Source organism: Aquila chrysaetos, chromosome 16, assembly GCF_900496995.4.
Source record: "Aquila chrysaetos chrysaetos chromosome 16, bAquChr1.4, whole genome shotgun sequence".
NCBI classification, from domain to species: Eukaryota; Metazoa; Chordata; class Aves; order Accipitriformes; family Accipitridae; genus Aquila; species Aquila chrysaetos.
The window spans coordinates 19,584,660-19,609,439 of NC_044019.1; the positions used below are offsets into that span (position 1 = coordinate 19,584,660).

Here is a 24,780-nt window from a genome sequence, read left to right on the forward strand (position 1 = left end):
GGGGAAGCAGCAGAAATGGAGACTGCTTTTTAAGTGTTTCAAATGCTGAACTCTTGCCAAATGCAAATAGTACAAGTATCAGTCCCGCGATCGGGATTGATCCGACTGATCCGCACTTATGCAGATAGGACCAAGTAGGATGTGAACTGAGTGTGCGGCAGGACAACTGTGAGCCTGGGAGGGTTCCAGGCTTTTTCTTAAACATTTTTTTGGTTCCTAGAGCACATCTGCTTTCCCCTTGCCTTTTTGTTAGTCAGCCATGGGAGTCTGCTCCAAAAGTTGTATCTGTTCATATCAGTTGTGAGCAAGAGTGAAAAAAGAATTTGAATGGGAGGCTCAGATGTGGTATATTGATCTAGTTGTGAGAAATTTAATTGATACATCAGATTTTTCTTATTGTATTTACAAAATCTCATGTTAGTAGTGCTAAAGGTTCATACAAAAGGATCATCAAATCTCCAGGCTGGACCTTATACTAAAGCTTTTTCTACTCATTACTTTGTTGGGGTATTTTTTGTGGTATACTCCTTTTCATAGCAACAGTTATCATCTAAACATTTTAAATTTGCCTTTTAAAACCTCAGTGAAAGGGGCATATTCAGGGTTTAATTACAGGGTGGACAGGTTGAGGCTGAAAGCAGAAAGGGTTGATCTGGAATCACTGCTTATGATCAGATTTCCTGGTGTTTATTGCTTTCAGTTAAAGTTTATCTATGATGTGACTTGAAATATTCTCCGCCTTGTACATACCCCAGACTTCCTATCCTGCCAAGACTTTCTGTAGCACCAGATTTGGAACTGGAAACTGGGAATGAGGGAGACTCTTTTCTCAAATCTGGGTGTAGAAGGGATAAACCACTGAGCAGGAGGTATGCTGGACTGCAGAAGAAATCCGTTGAGAAATTCATGGTGCTTAAAACAGGGAATGGGAGCTGTAGACCAAGCATTTGAGGGCTGGCTGAGCAAAGAGGCCAGGAATAGGAGGCAGCAGAGAACTGGGAGCTGAAACACAGCAGCCACCAGGAGCCTGGAAAAGGCAGGTGAAAATGTAGGGTCAAAAAGAGGGAGGCAGTGGGAAGAGGGAGCATTTGAAATAAGGAGCCTGTGGGGAAACATAGAGATGAAGGCATACAGCAGAAACAGGTATGTGAGAGGTGGGAACAGGACAAGCGTAAGGGCAGAAGAAATCTGGCTGCAGAGGAATAGAGCTTGGAGGCTAAGGGTCTGTGACCACTAAATACATTTCCTTGCAAAACTTGGGCTTGAACTGAGGACCATCATCTCACCGATCCACTTTGCATAACAAATACTTGTGAAACCCACTGGCAAAAATGAAGGTCGCCTCACTTGCCTGTTCTCAGTTCCCATAGAGAATGACAAGCCTCAGACTTTATATTAGACATGAAAGCAGCAGAAATTTGTGATACAGTCACTGATGTATTGTATGTTCTGCTTTTTCTTAATGTGGAAACCGATTTTCAGGTGTCCTGAATGCTCAAAGATGTGTCTAAAGCCAGTAGAGATCTTCTTTGGATCACTAAGGTCTGTGTTGTACTCACGACTTTGAAAATTCAAGTGCCAGCCTTCTCTGCTTGATCTCCTACAAGCACTGCACACCTTTAACACTCTTGCCTCAGTTCCCCATCTGTAATGTGGGGGTGATACCATCCCTTCACCTCAGATGGTCACTGAGAAATCAAACTCATGGCTCTTTATAAAGCATCAAGGTAATGCCATGAAGAAAACCTTTATAAAATTAATAACTCTGTTCAGCACGGGTTTTGAGTGGTGTGCAGGAAATAGGGACCGGGCCACACTGAGTAGTGAAGACAAAGAAATATCGTATAGCTGCTCAGAGGGTGAGTGTGCAGTCATGTAGCCAAAGACTGTATCATGATGCAGTTCAGCAGTCAGGATGTGCAGGCAACTTCAATCCAACATTTCCTAACCTTACTGTGCCTTCCAACGTAATGGTCTTTTAATACAATTTTGTGTTGTATTAACTTAGAGATTAAAAAACATACAGTGCTAACATCCTTCTGAATTATACATTAAAAATGTGGGGAGAATGCCTTCCTAAGACACGACCTTAAAATAGGCCAGTGGATTTTCTCTCTCATCGAGTGAGTGAGGCAGAGGGAAGGTGCCAGGGACAGTGTTTGGGTGTAGCGAGAGTCACGATGAATGCCCTTCTAGGAATAAACTTCACACCAGTGGTCCCCATCTAGAAATATGTATAGGAAAAACAGAAGGTGGATGTGTAATTAGTCATGAGAGTTAGATCCTAAACTGTCAGCTCACTGTCCTTAATTTCTTTCCCCCCAACAGGACATTTCTTCAGAAAAAAAGGATGCTGTTCCCATTTTCATGGGGAGTATTGAGAAACTGTTCTAAACAGTCATACATTACCATTGTAAAGCTCGCAAAGGTTGCTGACAATCTTTTTGACCCTATTAGTAACTTCATGTTTATTAAGATGAAAATAGATTAATTCCTGTATTCTTGTTCTTTTCTTTTAAATTAAAAGTATTCACTTCTGAATCAGTATCCACTCTCTCCTTATCATCCGCTACCTCCTTCTACCCTGAAAGTTCAACTTCTCCCAGGTTCTGTTCATGTTGCGTGGTTATTGCTTACTCACAATACTCTCTCTCACCCTTTGTTTAACCATTTCCCCCTTCCCATCCTTTTGTTGTCTTCTCCCTTCATTATCATTTAACCATCGACAGTTTGCTCAGCGCTGTAAGCTAGTGCATCCTAGCATCAGTGTCCAGTGACAGTCCACGTTTTGTTGGAATTTGATTGTAACGTGAGTAAAAGAGGAATATGAATTTGTGTTGGGCAAATAAGTACAGGTGAGAAAGCGCTGTAAGGAGAATCAACAAAAGAAAACCAGGGACTATGAGTGAAAGAAGTCAAGGGAAACCAGAGAAGGAAAGCAGGCGGGTGTCATGGCATGTGGAAGCTTGAAAGTGAAGGTGAGGATTTGATGCCAGAAAGGATGGTGAGCCTGTAAATGGATTTAAAGAGACGTTGGCACATTGCTGAAGGCAGCCCAAAGGGTATTTTGTTTAGACATTAGGTCTAGTGTGGAAAGGAAAGATGGGAAACAGGAAGACCAGAGACGAGCACTTGCATTGAGGATGACTAAGGCAGAAAGTGGCTTAGCTCTGGTAGCCAGAAAGATTACTCCTCTTGCTCTTTACCATTTAGTTCTGCTTGAGGCTTCCAGCAGCATGGTTTTCCCTGTGATAAAGGTAATAAGGTTTGATTACAAAAAAGTGGGAGGGAAAGGTCTGAGATCTTGCAAGAAGACATTTGGCAATTGTGGAGTTGACTTTGCAAAGCATCACAGGTATGGAGTACAAAACAAAGTGTTGCTTTGCTTTGCAGAGATTTATTGGTTCATACAGATTGTATCTCCTGTGAAATACAGCCTGATGCTGGGAATGGATGAGCTTCTGGCCTCAGTCCTGGTGACACATCTGGATGTCACGCTTTTGGGCCTCTTCCTACCTAAGAGTGCAGGAGGTATAAAAGGAAGAGAGTTCTCCTTTTACACCACCTCAACCAACCAACCTTGCAGCCCTGCAAAGCAATTTCCTGGTCCGTGTCTTGCACCTTGAATGCAGTGACTCTTTTCTTCTGTTTATCCCAGGTAGTCACCGGGAACCAGAGAGTTCAGGGAAGTCACCCCAGAGACAGGCTTTTGCAGTAATAGATAGAAGGAGCTTTACTTGGTATGTTGTGCACTCAGTACAATGAGTAAATAAGGAACAACATACTAACAATATGGCACAGGAAATTTGTGTGACAGTGATATGAAACCGGAGATTACAGGGATATAAAATGAAAACAAAAATAAATGCTCTTAAATAAAGGTAAAAGTTATTTCCTAGAACACTGACGCGGAATTCAGGCAAGGCTGCAGAATATCTGCAAATGAAACCTTTCCCTGGGTGCAGGTTGAGTGCACAGTCCTGCTTCTGTTGCCTTAGTCACTAGCAAAATAAGCCCAATCTATGTAAAACAATCAGGTATGATTCATGCCATCTAATCTTAATCTCAGTAAGGTCAACATGCGGGTTGGTTAGTTTGTACTTAAACTGTTTTTGTGACTTGAGAAAAGCCCTGAAGTTTTCTGGTCTTTGAAGTTCTGATTAGCCTATCTAAAAGCAAAGTGAACACACGTTGCCTCTATCGGTTTCTTTTGTTGGTTGACGTTCCACTCATATTGATATCTAATGTTATCCCCGCTGATCACTCACTACTATTCTTAAATTATCTAATACTAAATAACACACTTGGGCCTCCTGAAAGAGTTCAAACTAAATGATAGATTGCACCTCCAGCTTTACCCCAAAATGTCTGCCTAAAACATTATCGCTGGCCCAGCCTTCTTGGCCCGCAGTGCTGATTGATTGCCCAGTGCTCTGCCTCCCCTGGCTCTCTGCTTTCTCCTGCAGGAGGTCGATGTACCTCTGCCCCACTCACAGCACCTCCCTTTTGAATCCAGCCTCTCCCAGCCGCGTCTCCCAAGTAATGCCTTCATTTGGACTCTGCTGTTATGATCACATACATCTCCATTGACTCCGGCAAGGGAACTGCTCTAGGAAGGCGCAACTCTGTGTCTCCCTTTATGCCCCCGCTAGCTTTGCTAGCTCTGTAACTTGCCCCTGTCTAGCGCTAGTTCATCCGGCAAACGCTTTTCACTACTAGGAGCACTTTGAACGTTAATTCAGCAGTGCGTATCTGTCCACTGCAGCCTAGGTTAAATTCTTCAGGTTCAGGTAGTTATTCCTCTCTTGTAGTTTGCCTCAACCCCCGATTGCAAATGCTGAGGCAGGGATTCTCTTTTTGTATGACTTTTCCAAGTAACCTACAGTACCGTGCAGCGGGTCCGTGCCTCCGCTGGGATCCTTAGTGCTGGTGTAAGCTCACCTTGCAATAATGCGGCCGTGGATTTTGTGTTTCTGACACTGCCAAACGCTCTGTGCCAACCTGATCTCTGACTTCTGCAGCTACAGCAACAGATACGGGAAGCAAATACATCTGAAAGGAGGAGGGATGTTTTCTCACTAGTGCCACGGGGAAAAAACAGCTGATAGAAATTAATATTGGGCTGTCGGGCTTTCTACTGATCTGATCACTGGCTTAATTTTAAATGTTTGCAGTAGCTTGAACTATTCTTCAAACTGAGGAAAGCTTAGTCAGAGCTCAGTGCAACTCTGAAATAAAGACCCAAACTCATCTGAAGATGCACGGATGATATTAATTGATGTTTAAAATGAATGCCTCTATTTGCAGGAATCTGCAATGCAAACTAGGAGTTTTAGAAAGTAATGCATATTATAATTAGGGCAAGCTTTTAAAGATGCTTTGAAGTCCTAAACATTTTTGAAATTCAAATGTGGGATGGAAATAAAGGAATCTACACAATAAAGGGGCATTAAATTATGTCCCCCAAAATTTCACTGTTTTATAAATGTAAATATATGCCATAATTAGTGGTAAGTAACATGAGGAGGATAGTTAAGTTTATTCCTATTCTTATTCAAAACAGCTGTGGCATGAAAAATAATGCTCCTTCTCTTTGTGATACACTGAAACAAAACAATTTACGCATGTAATCAGTGTTCAGAAATGGCTTGCGCCTGTGGTCTCCTCCCACCCCCTCCTGAATTTATCCCCATGTGCCTCCAGCCGTCTTAAAAGGTGCAGAGATTCTTTGTGCCCTTCATTCACGCACACACAATTGTGGCTACTGCCTTTTTTTTTTTTTTTTTTTTTTTCCTATTTTTACATGTAATTTATATGGCATAATCTAGAATCTTGGATTTCCCTCCACACACACAGACACACATGCACACTCGCCAGCTTTGACTGGCAAATGATCTGCAACTCACAAATGGGATCCGTAATGTGAATGGGTCTATGGCCAGCATGCAAATGTATGCAAAACAAATTAGATATGGAAGAAAGCAGACGTCCATTTTCTTTTCCCCATCACGACCCTCTCGGCGCAGGGGGCTCCCGTGGCGCTTGCGGAGGACCCCTTCGCAAATTGATGCGAGGGCATTAGCGCTTGAGGCTGGCTAACGAGTGGAAGGGGCCGAGCAGCTGGGAAGCCGGAGCAGCCTGGCCTGTCCGTCACAAGCCCAACCATGTGGCAGACCTGGACGCAATTCCTGAGCTGCAGTGTAACATGCCAACAACCCAGATGCTCCCGTTGGAAAAAATTGCTTCACAATTTGGAATCTCTGCTCTTTGATCACTCTTTGGAGAGGAGGAGGGGAGGCATGATGCGGTCATATGAGTAACACACCTCCCTGCAGTCAGCAGTTGTTAAAACCTATATGTTGTTAATAAGTGACCTTATGTGCTTAACGTTAACTACCGAATGCCAGCGTAAATTGGTCTGGCCCTCCCCAAATCCCACTGTTTCCAGTAGGTGCTGTTTTCCTTCTACTCAGCAGGAAGGATTTAGACACTTCTCAGCACTTTTTGCTGCAGTTGCTTTTTTGTTAGCCAAAGCTGTTATTATTACACAAGCGCTTTACCCTCTGTCCCCCACCTTTAACACAGACCCTGAGAGCTCTTCTGAAGTGAATGTGAAGATTTTTTTAAAATTTATTTTTATTCTTTATTTTGGTTGCAGCCAGCTCTGGTTTGGTGCTTGCTCTGGCACACTAGCAGAGGCTTCTCCGTGCAGCATGTCGAACACTTGGTGCTCTTAATACGTAATATTTTCAGTGCTACCCATTGACAAGCTATGCTTTATTAATGAATTAATCATGCTCTTACACAACCGCTGTAGATAGGGTGCCAGAAAACTGAGTGCCTCTCCTGCCTCCAAATGCATTCAGCTAATATAAATCTCAGTTCTTAGCAATAAATCAAAATTAGAGTTTCACTCTGGAAAGGAAAAAAAAAAAAAACCTCCATTTGTGTTTTTAAGTTGTTGGGGTTTTTTTTCCTGAATTGTATTGATCTTGTATTTTAAAACTCAATGAGTAAATGGACTCCTGTTCATCACATGTGGTCATACCATAATATTTGAAATACCATCATATTTGAAATCAAGCCAATATATTTGAAATCACCATTCAAAAGGTTATTTATCTGTATATGCTACAACAGTGCTTATCAACCCTAATTCCTGGAGCCATGGGTCAGAGCATAGTTGCATGAGAAGCTGCACAGAAGGGAAAGCTGGTTTATAGCCCAGAAAGACTTGCAATCTGAGTCTGAAATGCAAGAGAACAGCTACTGACAGAGTACCAAGGAAATAATGAGACGAAGCTGGTTGCAGCATGAAAGGCTGCAAGCACAGCGCTCCAGAAGCTTGACTGGTGTCACGTTTTTCACAGGGATCATTGAAAAAGGAAATTATGAGGAGAGGGTTAATTGAGGTTAATAAGATAAATTCCTATATTTCAATTTTGCTATTATTATATTTAGCTAGTCTTGCCTCTTCTGTAATATAGGCAGTGAACCTCACTAAGTAATGTCTGCCTCTGGACAATAAGCCTACTTCAACTAGAGCATCACTGTTTGTTAGTTAGATACTTAGCTTGGTTAAAAAAGACCCCAAGTAATGGTGATTCCACCACATTTGAAAATTATGCCAGCATTTCATTGCCATCAAGGTTACCAGCCTCTGCCTTGTTTCTCATTTAGCTTCTGCATAGCTTTAGCTTTCTGACTTTTAATGTCCTTTTCTGCAAGATTTAATCTATCAGAGGACTCTTCCCCATGTAGCAACTTGTAGGCTATGACAAAGTCGTGGAAAAACTTCCCTTGGAAAAAGTAAGTAGATGGAGTTTCATTAGTCATTCACTACAAAGGATGTTTTCCAGACCTGAAATCATTCTTGTAACTCTTTTCTGAACACTTTCCAGTTTTCCAACATCCTTTCTAAAATGTAGACACAAAACCTGGAATCAATACTGTAGTAAGGAGCCTGCTAAAACTGAATACTGGGGTAACACATCACCTTATTCCTGCTCAAAGCTACATCTACAACTCTCATAGCCACATCAGTGCCCATTTTTAGCACAGCCTTTTTGGTTTTGTTTTTTTTTTTTTTTTTAGCCTTCTAACCTTTTTAGGGAAAAAAAAAACCCAAAACAAACCAACCCTGAAGTTTAATTGTGACCCGCTTTTGTCAGTTCAAGAAATACAATTTTGCTTTCAGGTGTATGTGTTTAGACAAACCCCTTACTATGTAAGCCATAACAATATAATTACCAAGTCCTTCACCATAATTTTTGAACCAAAGATTTGTATTTTACCAGCAGTGATAGTCTTTCCTTCTTTTCTAAATGTATTCAGCATGGAACAAAACTTTCAATACCTGGTTCAGAATACTTCCTTGATGTGACAATCCCCTCTTCGCAATGATATGCACTCCTCCCTAGCGTTCATGTACTCAGCTTCTAATGAAAAAGTTTGAACCCAGATTGAGGGGAAGGACTTGGTTTAGTATGCGAGAACAGACAAAAATCTTTCAGTATTAGAAGAGGCTTTGGTGAAGTCTTCATTTAAGAGTATCTGCCATTGCCAGCTCTTGGGATTTTTATGTTGGTGTTACACTTTTTGGAGAAGTCTTAAAGCTTCAGTTCTGAGCAGTCTGTAATTAGTTGAACATGAAAACTGTTGTTTAAAAGGAAAATTCTGTCCTTCCTTGAAAACACCTTTATTGTGTGCTAGACTCAAAAAAATCAAAGAGCAAATAAAGATAATTCATGTCTATATTATCATCACGGGACTTTTGCAACAACGTTGTGATTGCATAAGAGTAAATCGTGACATTTGAGTGATAATTTCAAGTGCTCCTCATTCAAACATCAGGGCCCCAGCCTGTATTTTTTGTGTACACAGGACTCCTGGTGATTTCAGCAAGAGTTGGAAGAGCTGTGGGAGTGATCAACAGGGTGCCAGATGGCCACATGTGTTACTTTTCCAGGTTAAATGTCAGCATGTAAATACAACAATTAGGTATTTTCTTCAGTGGGCTTCAGAATCAGAAGGCAGCAGATAAAAAGTTATTCTTTCTTTTAACTATAAACAGTTGTTATTGCAGCTCGAAATGTAAGGTCTATGTGGTTGACTCTTTTGACAACATGAAATGGTGAGGAGCATTTTAGTTAAGATTTCTTCAATATTTTGCCCATATCTGAAAAGAAAAAGAAAAAAGAAAATGTTTTGATAGTAAAATTGTAATTGTGGTAGCAGCAGGAATAACCACTTTTTAAGAGATTGCTATCATTATTATTGTTGTTGTTGTTGTTGTTATTATTATTAACAACATTATTACTAGCAACATTGTTATTAACATCATTAACAACAATGCAATTGTTTTCTCAGAAACCCCTATTCTTCAGAAATTCCGATGGAGCAGCTGTGGCATGGCTGATGGCTGCTACAGTTTGTCATGTTTAGATGTTTGTTCATGTTTCAATTGCAAGCCAGCTGTAATGGCAAATTGCTTATTTACTATTAGCTCGGAACAGTTTCTTAAAGCTCACTGTGAACACACTGCTTTAGATGTACATTAAACATTAACTGCTGACCTCATGCAAAACATGTGCAAGAAACAAGGTGTAATAGCAATAGGATTTCTTTCTGTTATGCAAAATACGTGACTATAGGGCTGTTTGTGTTACTGTGTGTAAACCTCGGGAGACTTCTCCACTGATTAATTTACCAAAGCCAGCCTGAAGTAATCTCAGACCTATGTCTTCTCCGTACCACAAGCTAGCTCAGTATGTGCTATTATCAGCATATTGCCTCAGAATGTCGTACCACAAATAAGGACTGTAGACACTGAGTAGAATTAATGAGGTGTTGCCTAGTTAAAAATTAAATAGCAGTTACAAATGGCCTGAACTATAGTGAAGGCAGGATTATAAATGTTCCACACTAACTAGTAAATAAACATACCTGTAAACTGGGTTTTTAAAAAGTCTCAAGGTAGACACAAAGGCATATGTCAAAATTTTTGTGTTACACTTCTATATGAGCAATAAAAACAAGCAGAGCTAGACTTGCAAGTGAAACAGCTTCAAAAGTGCATTTCCCTGCTAAAATGCTTGTCTCACAGTAAGTTAAAAATTCAAGCGATTCTTAGATGTTACGCTGCAGTAGCTGATCAGCTATTTCCACATAAAAAGAAAACCCTGCCCACTCTGGGCACCAAAGATGTTAGCAGAGCTAATGCCTGAATCAACAAATCCAGCTGTGGATATCCCTAGACTCTGCCTGTATCCATATTAGTGCTCTTTTAAGTTGAGGGCTTTTGAAAATGGATTCATGATGACAAAGAGCACAGTGGCAGAACAGCTTCAGTGCTGCTGCAGGCCTGGGGAGGCTGGATTCAGCATGTGACCTGTGCTCTTGCTTTGTAGCCAAATTAATCATGCTGTGCACAGGACTTGGATTTGGATATAAATAATTAAAGGTAGCACTGTTCCTCATTTGATCCCGCAAGTCTCAATCTCTGTTGCTAGATATCAAAGGCAGCCGGATAGTTATTCAGGCTGCACAGAAATACTAAAAGAAATCACATCCTTCCAGGAATATTTTACCGGTGCTGTAGGCACAGCTCAGTGCGCACACAGCTCACGTGAAGCCTGCGAGTTGTGCCATATAGCTCCGTGCAGTCAAGTATTTTGCTGAATCAGGGCTATATGGCTTGACAGACTCTTATCAGATATCGATTCCCGTGTTGTGCAGCTGTCTCCCCTTGCCGTGAGGATTTCACTGCTTTAAGAAAGGAGAAGGAGAAAGTGAACTGTGGCCCCTCAGGAGCGGGGTGGCTTGGCTGAATTCGAGGCCGCAGGGCAGGTTCCCTCCCGAGGAATGAGCTCTGGAGCCAGGCTCCTTGCAGGTGATCATTCCCTTTGCTCCAGAGACTGCATCAGCTGTCTGCCAGACAAGAACATCACCTGTAGCCCAGAGAAATACTGGGTTGTCTTTTGGTGTTTAAAGTTTGAAGAAATTGCTGCTTCCCTAATGTTTTTACTGCAACAATTAATTAGGCAGGTACTTCCTGACAGACTTTTTCCACCGTCACTGTTGTCACTATAAAACTCCCCCTGCTCTCCCTCATTTCTGAAAAGAATGGTGAGCTAATTACAGCTTACGCTACTGACATTGTCAAATGAAAAATAAGCTCTTCAACATCTATTACTTTTTCCCAACAGGCTGACTTAAACTGCAACATTCAAGATGATACAGGAGCGTTTTACGGAGTCACTAGTCAGTACGAGAGCTCAGAAAACATGACAATCACCTGTTCCACCAAAGTCTGCTCGTTTGGAAAGCAAGTAGTAGAAAAAGTAGAGGTGGGTGTTGTGATGGTATATGTGGGATGATTCTTTGGTTCTCTTTCATTTTCTTCGGCTTTCGCTCTCTCGTCTTCACTTTGCTCTTATCTGGCTTTTCCTTCCTTCCTCTAATCCTTTCTGAAAGAGTATTTTTCTTCCCAGCAGTGTTTGGGTTCATTTTAAATCACCATGTGGCTGGTGACAGTACAGCCAGTCACCTGTTGCTTTGGAGACCCTCCTCCCCGCTGCCTGTGGCACCCTTCCTGGGGAACTGCAGCTGACATCAGTGCTGCCTCCTCCATCACCTGGCAGAAAAAGAAAAGAGCTGAAGCAAAATGCTCGTGCTCCCACTTCCAAACACTCGGCCAGCCACGTAGCCGGTTTGGGACCATACTACAGTGACAAGCTACCCTCTAGCATCTCAATTTTTTAAAACATTTTAAAGCCAATGATGGCATCCTATGTTTCATCTATACCCATGCTTATTTTATCTTATATTACACGCAGAAAGGCATGCTTTCCCTGGTCACCAGCAGCTTTTGAATACAAAGTTGCATATTTTCTTAACATGCAAGGACCTTTATTTATTTTTTACCCTTTCTTTTCTAAGCTCAGAATTCTATGGCGTGGTCAGGCAGCTAGTTGATTTATTGTACAATGGTAGTGCAGCTATTTAACTTGTCTTCTGTGTACCAGGCCCCACACCCACATCTGTTATCTGCAATACAGATTTTGTACGAGACTTTTAGCCGAGAGCTGCAGGTTGAGCATTTATAGATATCCTGGTCACTTCAAGTCCTTCTTATACTAAATATGTTTTCTGTGCATGGCAACCATAAAAAAGTTTTCCATCATTTCCATTATTCCAAGCTTAGAGAAAGCCAAAAAACCCCATGAGCCGCTGAGTAGCTCATTCGAGCAATTGGTAGCTGGGTAGCAGGAGTCCAAGAGTCACAGCCTTACCCTCCTTCAGCCCCTTGTGAGCTCCTGCAATCTAAATCAGTCTGGTTTTCTTCTGACTGTAGTCTTGTGTCTTTCTTTTGCACAAGACAATAGTCTTTGCATATTAAATCATGCAAATATATAGCTATGTTTATATGTGTATATTTATGCATAAATATATAAGGTTGTTTTTGCTGTTCCCTTTGCAGACAGTTGCCTTGAAACTACTGTAAAATCATCTTACCACAAAGTTTTCTGCTTAATTCATTTTTACTTGACTTGGACTTACCTTTGTGTAATCATCATCTGTTCAGTCTTTTAATTCACAGGTTAGAGAACAAGTAGTGATATTACAACTTTTAATAATTAAGGGCCCTTGAATTTTTAGCAGGGCACTGTATAGCTCAGGCAGGGAGTTAGCAAGTAGGCGTGTGCGTGTCCGAGAGCCACTTTCTCTTTTTTCTGTCTACACAAAGAAAGAAAAAAACCAGATTTAGCATTCACTTTTTTGCTGTTTCTGAATTATTTTATTCTAAATGCTCTCTTTTTTTTTTTTTTTAGACTGAATATGCAAGGTTTGAGAATGGCCGATTTGTGTACAGAATAAATCGCTCTCCAATGTGTGAATATATGATCAACTTCATACACAAGCTGAAGCATTTACCAGAGAAATACATGATGAACAGTGTGTTGGAAAATTTTACAATTTTATTGGTACGGACTCACTTTTTATTTTTTCCATTTCTAAAATACTCTCAGGCTTTGTGTGGCTTGCTTGACTGGTAATATTTAGAACCAGTTTCCGAATCCCTTAGTCATGCTGCTTACTAAACAAATCATCCCACTGACTTCAGAGTAATGCTCTTGGAATTGTGCACTATAGACGCTAAGGATGAAAAGGCTAAGCTGGCTGAGAACACGAGCAAACGTCTTTGTTACCTTCCAAAAATTCAGCTTGCTTCTTTTTTTCGTACAAGTCTCTATTTGGTGTTTGTAGGAGCCTGAGGCAGTAACTTTGAACCATCCCATTAATCTAATGTGTTCTTACTGAGATGTCAGTTGTAATACTGCAAATGTCAGTGGTGTTAATTAGTTCTTGGGCCAGGAAAGCGTGCAGTAATGGGTACGCCCAACAGGTGACCTAAAGCACGAAGAATGGGCCACAGAGTGGCCTTTAAGCCAGTTTCATCCAGTTACCCAGCTCGCTTTCACCGTGCCTTTGCAGCGGCACCTCAGCCAAGCGTTTAGAGCCACACACTGCTGCTGCCGCCGTAGGATTCGGGCAGGACCAAGGGCTGGCGGTGCAGGGACGAGGTAAGGCTGCGAGCACAGAGCCACGTGCTCCCCGTTCAGCTGCCTTTCGGCAAGTGAACACAAGGTGACAAGGGTGCGCCCGTTTCCCTTTGCTGAAGCGGGACTCAGGTTGAGGAAAGCTGAGCCAAGACCGCGCGATGGCGGCTCATGGTCAAGCGGCCAGGGTGGGATGAATCTCGGTGCCACCTGCCAGGAGCTACGGCCCCAGAGCACAGTGTGTGAGCATAGTCACGGAGCTCAGTTTAAATTGCCAAAGAGAGAGCAAGAGGACACACGTCTCAAACAGTCACATCTAGAGATTGTCTAAATTAAGCCAGTCATTTCTGTTTCGGCTCGAGCGTTTCCAAGTTTGTAATATATTGTCTACCTCTTCCTTCCCCTCAAACAGGTTGTAACAAACAGGGATACACAAGAAACCCTGCTCTGCATGGCTTGTGTATTTGAAGTGTCGAACAGCGAACATGGAGCACAGCATCATATCTACAGGCTTGTAAAGGACTGAGCAGTTATTTATATATACACTTCATTTCACTTCTTTATCAAAACACAGACTGTAAACCTCAACACTAAGTGGCAGTGCCTCTGGCCCAACTTTCACCCACATTTTTCTAAATCCTGTTTTAGTGAAGTCATTTTTAATGTGTTCATATATAATTGTAGCTGTGAAATTCTGGTACAGTTGTAAAAATTATTTCTAAAACTAAGTGTTCTTCAAATTTGTAAACCACAGTTCTTTGGGAAGACTGTATTTAAGAACCTAACGCCTCTGTCTGTGGAGGCCTATTTTTAATTCTGATAGAAAAATGTACGACAGAGCATTTGCCATGGGGAAAAACTGACAGCATTTATAAGAATTTATTTTGGGTTTTTTTCCAACATGAAATACTTGTTTTACAATGCAAGTGAAATTGAAATGAATCTTTAGCTATAACTGTAAATGAGTACACAAAGTTAATAATCTTTATAGAATTATCTTTGTAACTAATTAGGGTGGAAGATATGGACGAATGTAATTCACTAAATTATTTTTTAAAATGAAACATTTTTCTGTTTGAAACCAAATGAAAAATATAGCCTTAAGAAATGCCTGATAGAAACAGAGAGGTCCTAAAATTAGGCAAATTTTGTATTTTTTTCTCAACGCTAAAACTAATCTTCTAATCCATTAAACTTTCAAACAGGTATTGCAGAGAAAGAAATCATCATCCCTTATCCCTAACATATCTAGTGTATTTTAAGAGTATAAAGTTGTATTGTACTAATATGAAAATTTGATTATTTAATGAAAAAGATGGCTCATTTTGCAATAAGTAGGTAAATACTGAAGATTTAGACTTGCATTATATGTAGTCTTGTGTGTGCAGTTATATTTTATATGGACAACTATGTTTTCTAATAAGTTGAGCGAAAAACTTACAACTCTGAAATTAACAGATGAATGGAAACAACTGACATTGCAACAGCATCGAGTAATTCGTAAACTGAGAGCAAAACACTAATGTGTTTGAAAGAAGAATAATACGTACACCTCTGAAAGGATCAACAGCTTTAATATCTATGAGACGCTAGAAAATCACAACCAACATCAGGCAAAGAAGATTGGAAACTGGAGATGGTTTTTTTCTCCTTTTCCTCTTTATCATGGTGCTCTTACACCTCTCCCAGTTGTCTCTCCAGTTCCGACTGGCGAAGACCCTATATGAAACAAATGCGTACGTGCCACGTGGGGTCCGATGTCCTTTTGCATCTGGATGTGGTAGTATTCATCCTTCTGATATATTCAGGGAAGACTCCAGGAAGTGAAGTACAGCTGGAGATATTTTAATCCCATAAGGGTTCGAACCATGGATGTGGGCCTGAGTGATTGTCTGAGGTACACACTTGTGAGAGAAGTAGTCTCGTTCCTCCTGGCCAAACCAGAGAGTGTCGCTCAGTTTCTTTTCTTCTGCTGCACAGCCAGCACTGCCCCTCAGTCGCCCGAGCAGCAGTTGTTTCAGCACGTGCTGGGCCAGTAGTGGGTTCTCACGCGAAACCTTTGTCTGAAAGGCTGAGGGCTGCCCAGCCAAGCACAAGCCACCTTAAAGATCAGTCATGAGGTATCGGCAAAGAGTGTTCTTGGGAAGGTCTTCTGCAATCCTGAATCAAAGAAGTTAACACGTGTCAGGTCCCTTCTCCCTGCCCTTTACCAATATGCACCCATGCACAATTTAAGTCTAGACTTTACTCCCAGGCACAGTGCTGTAGTCTTCAAAAAAGCCAGTCTTATTTTTTTAATATTATATTTCTGCATAGTACTTGCTGTTAGAATTGCCCATTGTTGAATTACCTAGACCAGAATATAGCCTAGACGAGGTAGCGGGTTGCTGTACGTCTGCGTCAGACCAAGTTCATACTTAACACTGGTGAGGACTCAGGTTGGAGGACGATACAAACATTACCGAGGGAAAGGGCAACTGCATAAATTCCTTAGCCTGCCTCTGATCTAACTCTAGTAGGTGGATAATTGCTGTGATGTCTAGCTGTTCCCAGCTTGTGGATATTAGGGCTGATGATCTTTCGGTTTATATTCCGTGAACTGAACAGAGAAACATGTCCATGGTAAGGTCTCTTTTAACACTCATTTTTAACACTAACAATCACATCAGGAAAAGCACTGCATTGTAACAGCCTAATGGTAGCCCTTTATTCTAAGCACTTGGTGTTACAAGTCAAAAACTACTTTTTTGTTTTATTTTGTTCTAAAGTTGTCTTTTATTTAGGGTTTGAATTGTGGTTTTGGTGATTTTTTTTTTTTTAATAACAAGCAAATTCTTTGAGGCATATAAAGTATGTAAGTCAATTTGCAAAACCAGGTACAGTTTTTTAATAGAATCTGGCACACTACATATGCCATAACTATAGGGTATAAAAAGTCACAATGTTTATTGGTGTTCACATATGTAATATTAGGGAAACTACTTCCATCGTCTTTTCTTTACACTTCTGTAAATGATCCATACCCTGTATATGTTAATTCTTAAAAGCCTTAATCTTTCAACTGTTCAGTGTGGGGTGTGTAGTCTAACAGGCTGCCTGTAAACTGTGAGCTCTTTTGTAAGCTGGAAGTACTTATCTTGTTACTGTTATTTTTTGTAGGAACCTTTTAATTGAGAGCTGCCAAAGCATTACAATATGCAGTGCCTTAGCATTATATTAGAAGTACCTTTAGCCTCTTAACGTAAATTTTATATGTTGTTTTATTAATTGGTTCCATTTTTAAAAATACCTGTATTTTTTCCCACAGAAACGCTCTTTGACTGCTTGGTCTAAACCAACCTTCTGTACAAGTCAGTCCCATTACTACGCAGTTAAACGCCTATACCAAAAGGAAAGGTTACAGATTCTTAGTTCTCCGTGAAAAGTGAATTGTATTAATAAATGCTGCCTTTTTAAATTTCATGACCAAATAATTAATTGTGACTCTTCTGCACTCTAGCATGAAAGTGCCTTTGGTTTGAAATTCCAGCTTAGAAAAGTGCTGCCATAATGACAATTTGTAGAGAGACCAAAAATATTTAGTTATCACCGTAATGCCTTTGGTTTATTGGAATAAGTTGAATCTACAGGCCTCCATTCACAAAAGAGCACCATTTATAGCAAAGTAATTTTGCTAATGATCAACCTGCTGAAGAATAATCTACTGTTTGCCATTTCTGACAGCATTGCAAACCAGCAACTGATTTGTCTGTGATATAAAAATGAAAATGATTTGCATTTATATTCTCTTCATCCAGTCGTGCATCTGCATAATGAGAGATCCATATACTGCAGAATTTCAGACAGTGGACAAATGTGACTTTATTGTTCTCCTAATAATATTTCGGTATCTGTGAAGATTTTTTGTTTAGACAGAAGATTTTGTTTACAAAGTTGTGCATGCTGAAAGTCTGATGCATAAAAAAAGATGAAAACAGAGAACGGAGAATAGCTAGGGTAAATGCAATTGTATGTTTTTAAGCATTGAAATGTTGAGTGTGAGCGTTGTGGATGAAGGTGCTGTTAGAGAAACTCTGGCCAGCACTGTTCAAAACACAGGGTTGTTATGTTTTGTTTTTCTCCCACATGATGTCTTGGAAAAAAAAATTAGCTCCTCTTAATAAAGTGTCTTTATTTGATACCTTCTGTGAACGGGGGCCATACTGTACACTACAACTACAATTGATGGGAAGAGGAGCAAGATTTTAAGAAAATTATGTTAGAAAGAACAAATATCAGCAGAACCAAAAGCTGTCAGAGGGATTATATAGTTGTGTATACAATTTTAACTTGATTTTTAAAGTATTTGATGAAAACTAAGATTAACTTTTTATATATAGAAATATTGTGACACTGTGTGGTAAATATTGTGATAATTCAAGTTCCCTGTCTCTAAAATATTATTTTTGTTATTCCTTCAAGGTCTAAATCTCACTTACCTCTATAAGACAAGTAATCCTGTTGAACTCAATGAGACTGAGGTAGGGCAAAGACACTTTTGCCCCACAAGTAGAGCATATATTTTCAGTTATTACCAAACGTTTCAGCTGTACTAGCCAATATTTGTGACAAACTACACTTCTGTCTCATTAAAAATATTAAAATAAGCATAACGGTACCATTTGGGGCTGTCAAAAATTACTGCTAACAAATGTAGTTTTACTTACTTGAATTCCAAAACGATTTTATTTAGGTACTGCACCACTATTTTGAAGGAATTGCAGACATAATGCCTGTTTCTCACTTTCCCTTTCTACCACAGCTACAGCTCATTAAGTTTGGCAGTAGCTTCTTCCGTTAAAACCTCCACGGTATAGGCTATTGGAAATAATGAAGGGTGTACATTAATGTTGAATGTAAGTAACTGGCCAGTTCAAGGCAGATACAACATTTGACGTACTAATCCATATCTATTTATTTTTCCACTGCAAGTCCTAGGGCATACTTGCTTTCTGAAGCAGTTCCCCGTATAGTTTTCCTGAATCACTCAGTCAGTCATACTGAAACCTTTTGTCTACTCTTTACTTGACCCATACTGATACGCGTACCCAGTCACACAGCAGATATGTATAACAGAGTCCGGTTTTGTACTTTTCTCAGGATGATCTCTTTTCCCCCTCTTATCTTTCATAACAAGATATTTAGCCCCCTATAAAGATTGAGGCTGGATAAGTCAAAGTACAAGAAACACTTTGGACATCTTTATCTTTTAACTTTTCGGGTCATTCTTGCCAAGATCATGTAATTAGTTTTAGTGTGTAAATTAAATCTTAAATGCACTCGATTGACTAAAAGGAGATGGATCCCTGTTACCTCCTTACAGAATACGTGTTTTTGTTTTTGTTTTGTTTTATGGGCCTCTGATTCAGGCTCATGACTGCAGACAAAAAATACAATATGTGCCTGAAAAAAAAAAAAAGACAAAAGAATTTTATAACATTGAAAACCTGAATAGCCTTTAATTCTTCAGTACATTTTATGTAAAACAGGTTGGGTTTTTGTTTTGTTTTGGGGTTTTTTTGCCATGTGCATTTGTTCACATTTGTAAATGACTTAATGGAATTCTCACTTTATGTTTATTTGTGTAATGTGTATAAAATGGGTTTGTGACTTAAGCATATTCATATATGGTCAGTGGTTACTTTAATATTGTACTGCTGCTGGTAACTTTTGATGTAGAACTTACCTTTTGATGATAAAGTACCTCTAGGTTAGACAGTGAGGGAAGGCTCTTTGAAAAAAAGTGAATGTTCTCCAATGTTTTCTTAACATATTTGCAGAAGCTTTCAAAAGGAGTTTCAGTCAAACCTCTTGGCAGTACAGTATTCTTGTATTTGTTATTGTCTGTGTGTAGGTACTGGTACCTTTTTTTGTTTAAAATGTTTTAAGTGTTGGCTTTAAAGTGAATTTATCTTTAGTATGATAGTAATATGAAAATTATAGGTTTTGTGTGCAGAGAATTTTTTTATAAAGTGCTTTGTAAAGAAAAAAAATGTATTCTAGCTTTCGCGGTACATATGTGTGATAACTTTAATATCCATGACAGTTAAGTGCAATTATTTCATCACTCTAAAAATGCTATTTTTGTGTCGGTTACTGCAGGTGTTTTCATGTCTTTGCAAAGTGACACATTTTGATGCCTTCTTGATAAAGTGGTAGAATTTTTGTAGCTTTCTAGAAACTTTGTATTCATACAGTATCGATTGAAAATAAAGAAAATGAAAGTGGTTTGTGCATTTATCTTAATCTCTTACATCAATCTCTTTTTAATGTTGACTGCAACTTTCAAAAGCAGTTTCCAAAGTAGCACAAGGCCAGATTTGCAGCAATATCTGTGTACCTACTTAAACGTGCAATGGACATCCAGCAGGATTTACAAAAACCTGTAGGGATGGCACTCAAGGCTGGCACATCCAGAAGCCGTGTTCAACAACAAGTCTATATGCGTTCTGGCATTTTATCAGCAAGAAAGGTGACTACCTCTAGCTTGTGTGTCTTCCTAAGAAACGGTGGTGGATTTTTTTGAAATACCATTTAAACCACACTGTTTTAATGGGAAAAGCTACCCATCCCCCTTTATTCCAGAAGCAGGGATGAACTATTCAAAATCTTACATAATAAATGGTATCAAATACATGACTAACTTGGTAACTAGAACTGACGGAGGAACACAGTAGTTATCTGAGGTTGAGGTGTTTCTTCCAGGACACTGAGCTCTGTGGGAACTGAGGTCCTAAAAATGTGACATTTTTCAAGAGACTGATTTCTTGGTTTTCTTAAACCACTTGCCCCTTAGCTAGCAGCTATACCTGGTATGATGAGAGAATGAAACAGGATCAACTTGCCTGCCACATTCATAAAGTGAAACCACCTAGCTAGGGGGAAAAAAAAAAAAAAAGAAAAAGAAAAGAAAAAGAATAAGAGGGATATCTGGGCTCAACTGAAATCAATGGGAACAGGAGCAGGACTTGGCAGAGAAAAAAAAAAATACATCTGGCTCATCTTCTGCTTCAAAAGGGGAGCAGTGGCTTTTGAATAAACCACATGCCCCTCCCACACACCCCAATTCTCCTTTTGGGTGGCAGATGTTCCACTGCCATTTTTAAAATGCCAGCAGAGCACCCCCCATGTGCAAGATGAATGGGTTGAGAACAACGCACAGATATGGTCTGTTTTGACCCTGTTTTCTCTTCTTTGTTCCCCATTAAGTATATGGCTTCAGCCCTTTGAAGTGGGTTAGCTGTTTCAGAAGCAACCTGCTTCTTAATTAAGGTTCTGCTGCTTAATTAATTTAAGTTAAAAACCATAAATCTTCCACCTTTGGGAAAAACGTCATGCAGCATTTCAGGTTGGGAGTCCCCATGTAATGTCACACCATTAGTTTATTAACGAGCTGCCTTCAGCAGAAGCAATGGCCTCTCCCTGACTAAGCACAGTCTGGTTTATGCGAACACGGCAGCATGGGCAGGGAACAAAGAAGACAGACCAGTTACTCCGTGCCATTTTATGAAGCGTAGAATGGTGAGCTCTAAGTGGGCCATGGACTTTTCTGTGGATTTTTTCTTTTTTTAAAAGATGCAGCCTATTTGACACTACAAATACAGAACACATTTAATGCTCACAAACCCAAGGGTAGAAGGAGGGTTCAGAGCTAAGCAGTATGTTAGCAGATGTCTGTAGTTCCCCCACACAGCTCTAGCTGTTCATCCCAACCCTGACCTTTTGCAGCCTTACTATTGTTGTCTCGAACCCTTTGAGCAGAAACAGCTGAACAATCTGTTACACCAAACAGCGGTAGCTTAGCAATGTTCATAAATAATTACCTACCTTGTAGAGACGTGTGACACTTAATTGGTTAATGGCTGTAAATTGTTATATGATTGCTGTTGTTTTGTGAGAGCTAGAGCTGTGCTGGAGACACTAGAAACCTGGTGAAGGTGGGAAGGGCAGAAGGGAGTTGGTAGAGAGACTGTGCTAGGAGTGGAGGGAAAAGGAAAATCGTAGAAACCCAGAGTGCAAGTGACTGTGAAAAAATGAGTAGCAGGGTATTGCTTTTCAAAGAAAATGGAAAGCTGAGGACAGGAGAAAATAGGAAGAAAGGAAAAGGAACATTTGAAGACCAACAAGAACAAAGTCCATCAGAAGAAGGAGGGACAACTAAGACTAAGAAAAAGGCTACAACAAAACAAACAAAACAGACAAATAGCACCTTCTAGGTCAGTGAATAGAATTGGCTCCTTTTTTTTTTTTTTCCTTTCCCCTCCTGTATTGCTTCTTATTGGCCCTTTCCAGTTTTAGGACAGATCCTCTTTAAGCTTAAGGGAAAGGGCTGCTGTAGACCTCCATTCTTGTGTGCCTCACTGTGGAGAATCAATAAAGCCCCAAAATCTCAGCAGCAAGGCACCCTCTAGTCTCCCTGATAGATGAAGAGCTGTCAGCTTGGTTTTGGTTGGAAAACAGAGAGCGAGCAAGAGGGAGTGAGCATGAGCAATAGCCAGAAGAGTATCTGAAACAATCAGCTGTGCAGACACTTGAGTGTAAGTGACTGGTCTCAATTTATCCAGCACTGGTAGCTTCCTTCCACATATGTGTGGGTTTGGGTGCGTGCACAGAGTCCACTATAGGTTTAGGCTGATGAATTTAAAAAATGATGCTTTCCATACCCCTCACTCTATCCTAGAGGTGAGAGCATAAACAGGTAACCTTGATGTTATTAAATAGGAGCAGAAAGCCAAAAAAAAAAAAAAATTTCTTTCATGTCTGCTTCCAAATATCTTTACCAGCTGTTAGAGATGTCCACGCGCAGGGAGCAGTTTTGGAGCCTTAGGCATTATAGATTTCCCTAACTCTAGTAAAGTCAACATCCCACTAAGGATGGTGGTTGGGGCCATCAGAGCAAATGGTACAGGAGCCATGATTAATATGTACGTGACCCTTTTCATTTCTCTTACTTACAGAGTTCAAAGAGGCGATCAGTTCACTACTCATGCTTACCTTGCAATGCACCTTAATACTTTGCTTTCTGGACCCTCAGCAAAGACAGAATATGGCAGCAGCTTTCAGACTTACTCTCTGTTTGAACAGAGCACTGACCTGTATGTGCAGCTGACTTTGCCAGTGGATTAACAAACTACAAACTGATATTTATTTTTTTTCCTGCCCCAAGCATGTAAGTTTATTAGCCATATTTAAAGATCCTTCTCAATTTTTTTTGTTGGCAGAGCCCAAAGAATAAGGTTTTTTTCCAGACTTCTAAAAATTCCTTTCTGCTAAGATCATATGCTCTCTACAGTGTTATCAGAGAATTTTTTTTTCCAAGATACTTGCCTTTTCTTATCCTTTCACCTGTGATGTTGAACTTCCTAGTGAGCATTATACTTGGCAAAATGTACAAGAACAGCATTCAGGTTATAACTGTTCCCTTCAGTACACTATGAGAACACTTCATTTTTGATGCAGCTCTGCATTAAATGAAGGGGATGGAGGTGGGGAATACCTGTGTCTTCATGATGTTTGGCCTTTCCATTAGTTTTAAACTGAACCCACATATGACAAACTCAGGCAATGAAATACTAGATTCAACCACATTGTACACATATTACACCATTCCACAGCACAGAAAATTTGATGGCTTCATTTTAAAATATATTATTGGTTTTACTATTACTATATTGTATTTTTAATAGGGTTTAATCTAAGCTTTATCATCAAAACATCATGATGGCTGGAAACTCAACAGCACAGTTCACCTCCAGAGTTTACAGCAATAATGTGGGAGACAGAACACTAGTCTCAGCAGGGTTCACGCTCCCCTATCTCCTCCAATGATCTCCTCTTTTGAGGGAGGTGGTGGTGAGTAATGTTTGGGAGGTGCCCCAAGACTCTCCAGCGATAGGCTCTGGATAAGCGTGAAGGAGCGGGTAGATGTGGTGCAGTAACAAGCAAACTCCAAACCTTTTGGCTTTCCTGCCCTCTTTCACCCATCTCCCAGCCAACAAAAGGACACAATGTCATGTGGGCAGTGAACTAACACATGAACAGGGGGTCTCGAGATCTGAGACCCCCCCCATTTTTGCAGAATTTTTCTCCGACCGCTCCCTTCTCTGAAAGGCTATTACTTGAGACTAGGATCACCAGGCTCACAATTCCTCTTTACTCTGGGTGAGGCACTGCAGGGCATGCAGAGCACTCAGACACAGCTATGGCATCAGCTTAGCATTTTTTTCCATGCAAACAAAACATCTTCCCACTAAGAACATCAGTGCTGGAAGTGATACAAAGGTAACGGCCACTCCAAGGGAGCAAGTCTAAGGGCTCAAGAGCCACTGAGAGGAGACAAACAGGGTGGCCACAGGCGGTCAGGCAGGCTCTCTCCATGTGCCCTGCTCTAGGCCAGCGTGGTTTCTCACCTTGGGAGGAGGTGGGAAGAGAACTGTCTACCCCTGCAAACTAGCACCAAGGGAATAGGTACAAGCACAGTGGAGAAAGTTAGTTTGAAGGTACCTGAATACTAATGGAAAGGAAGCATTAGCCATGGGGATTAGCCACGATTTGAAGAGGAAGCTGATGAAGCAGGAGATAGGGTAAAGGCCGTTTCAGAGAACTGCAGAGGAGAAGGCTTTTCCACTACCTCTGGTCAGATACATAAAAGAGCAGAGACAAAAGTCAGTGTTAATCAACTGGAGGCAGCTGGAAAAGTATAAAAGAAAAGAGAAATGAACCCAGAGAACAAGACTGAGGAAAGCATACAGCGTGCTCATTGATACGAATTAATAAGAATACGGCCAACAACCTGGTAGGGAACCACTGAGTGGTGGAAGGGGAGAAGAACGTCAGACAGTCCCTGAAATACTGAAAGAACAGGTGCAGAGCTCTGCATGTTCAATTGCTGGAGAGTTGCGAGTGACCATTGCCAACTTCAGAAGTTACTGCACAAATTAGGCTTTCTCGGGTGTGCCTGTGAAATGCATGGGAAAGCTGTGGATGCAGCGGTAGACAGATTTACAGATAAGAAAGATCTGGGAGGGGATGGAGAGTTCAGGATCAGGGCTGCCCACAGGTTCCCTGCGAGGGAGGCAGATGGGAGGTCGAGGGGAGCAAGGAGATAAAAGCTATGGAGATAGAGCTGCGCAGTATGGACCTGTGAAGTGGTCTGTCAGCTCCAGCAACCAGCTCTTCC

At 40.6% G+C, this 24,780-nt stretch overlaps 1 protein-coding gene across 6 annotated transcripts in view; it reads left to right on the top strand.

Annotated features, from left to right (window-relative positions):
- Positions 1-19,829, top strand: part of TEAD1 (TEA domain transcription factor 1) — a 165,420-nt gene extending 145,591 nt beyond the window's left edge. For all 6 annotated transcript variants that reach the window (XM_030039068.2, XM_030039069.2, XM_030039070.2 and 3 more), the window contains 3 exons: positions 11,208-11,348; positions 12,834-12,986; positions 13,975-19,829. In XM_030039068.2, coding sequence (XP_029894928.1) covers positions 11,208-11,348; positions 12,834-12,986; positions 13,975-14,088 — 408 coding nt within the window. In that variant the 3' untranslated portion in view covers positions 14,089-19,829. The remainder of the gene's footprint in view (positions 1-11,207; positions 11,349-12,833; positions 12,987-13,974) is intronic.
- Positions 19,830-24,780: the final 4,951 nt, after the last annotated feature.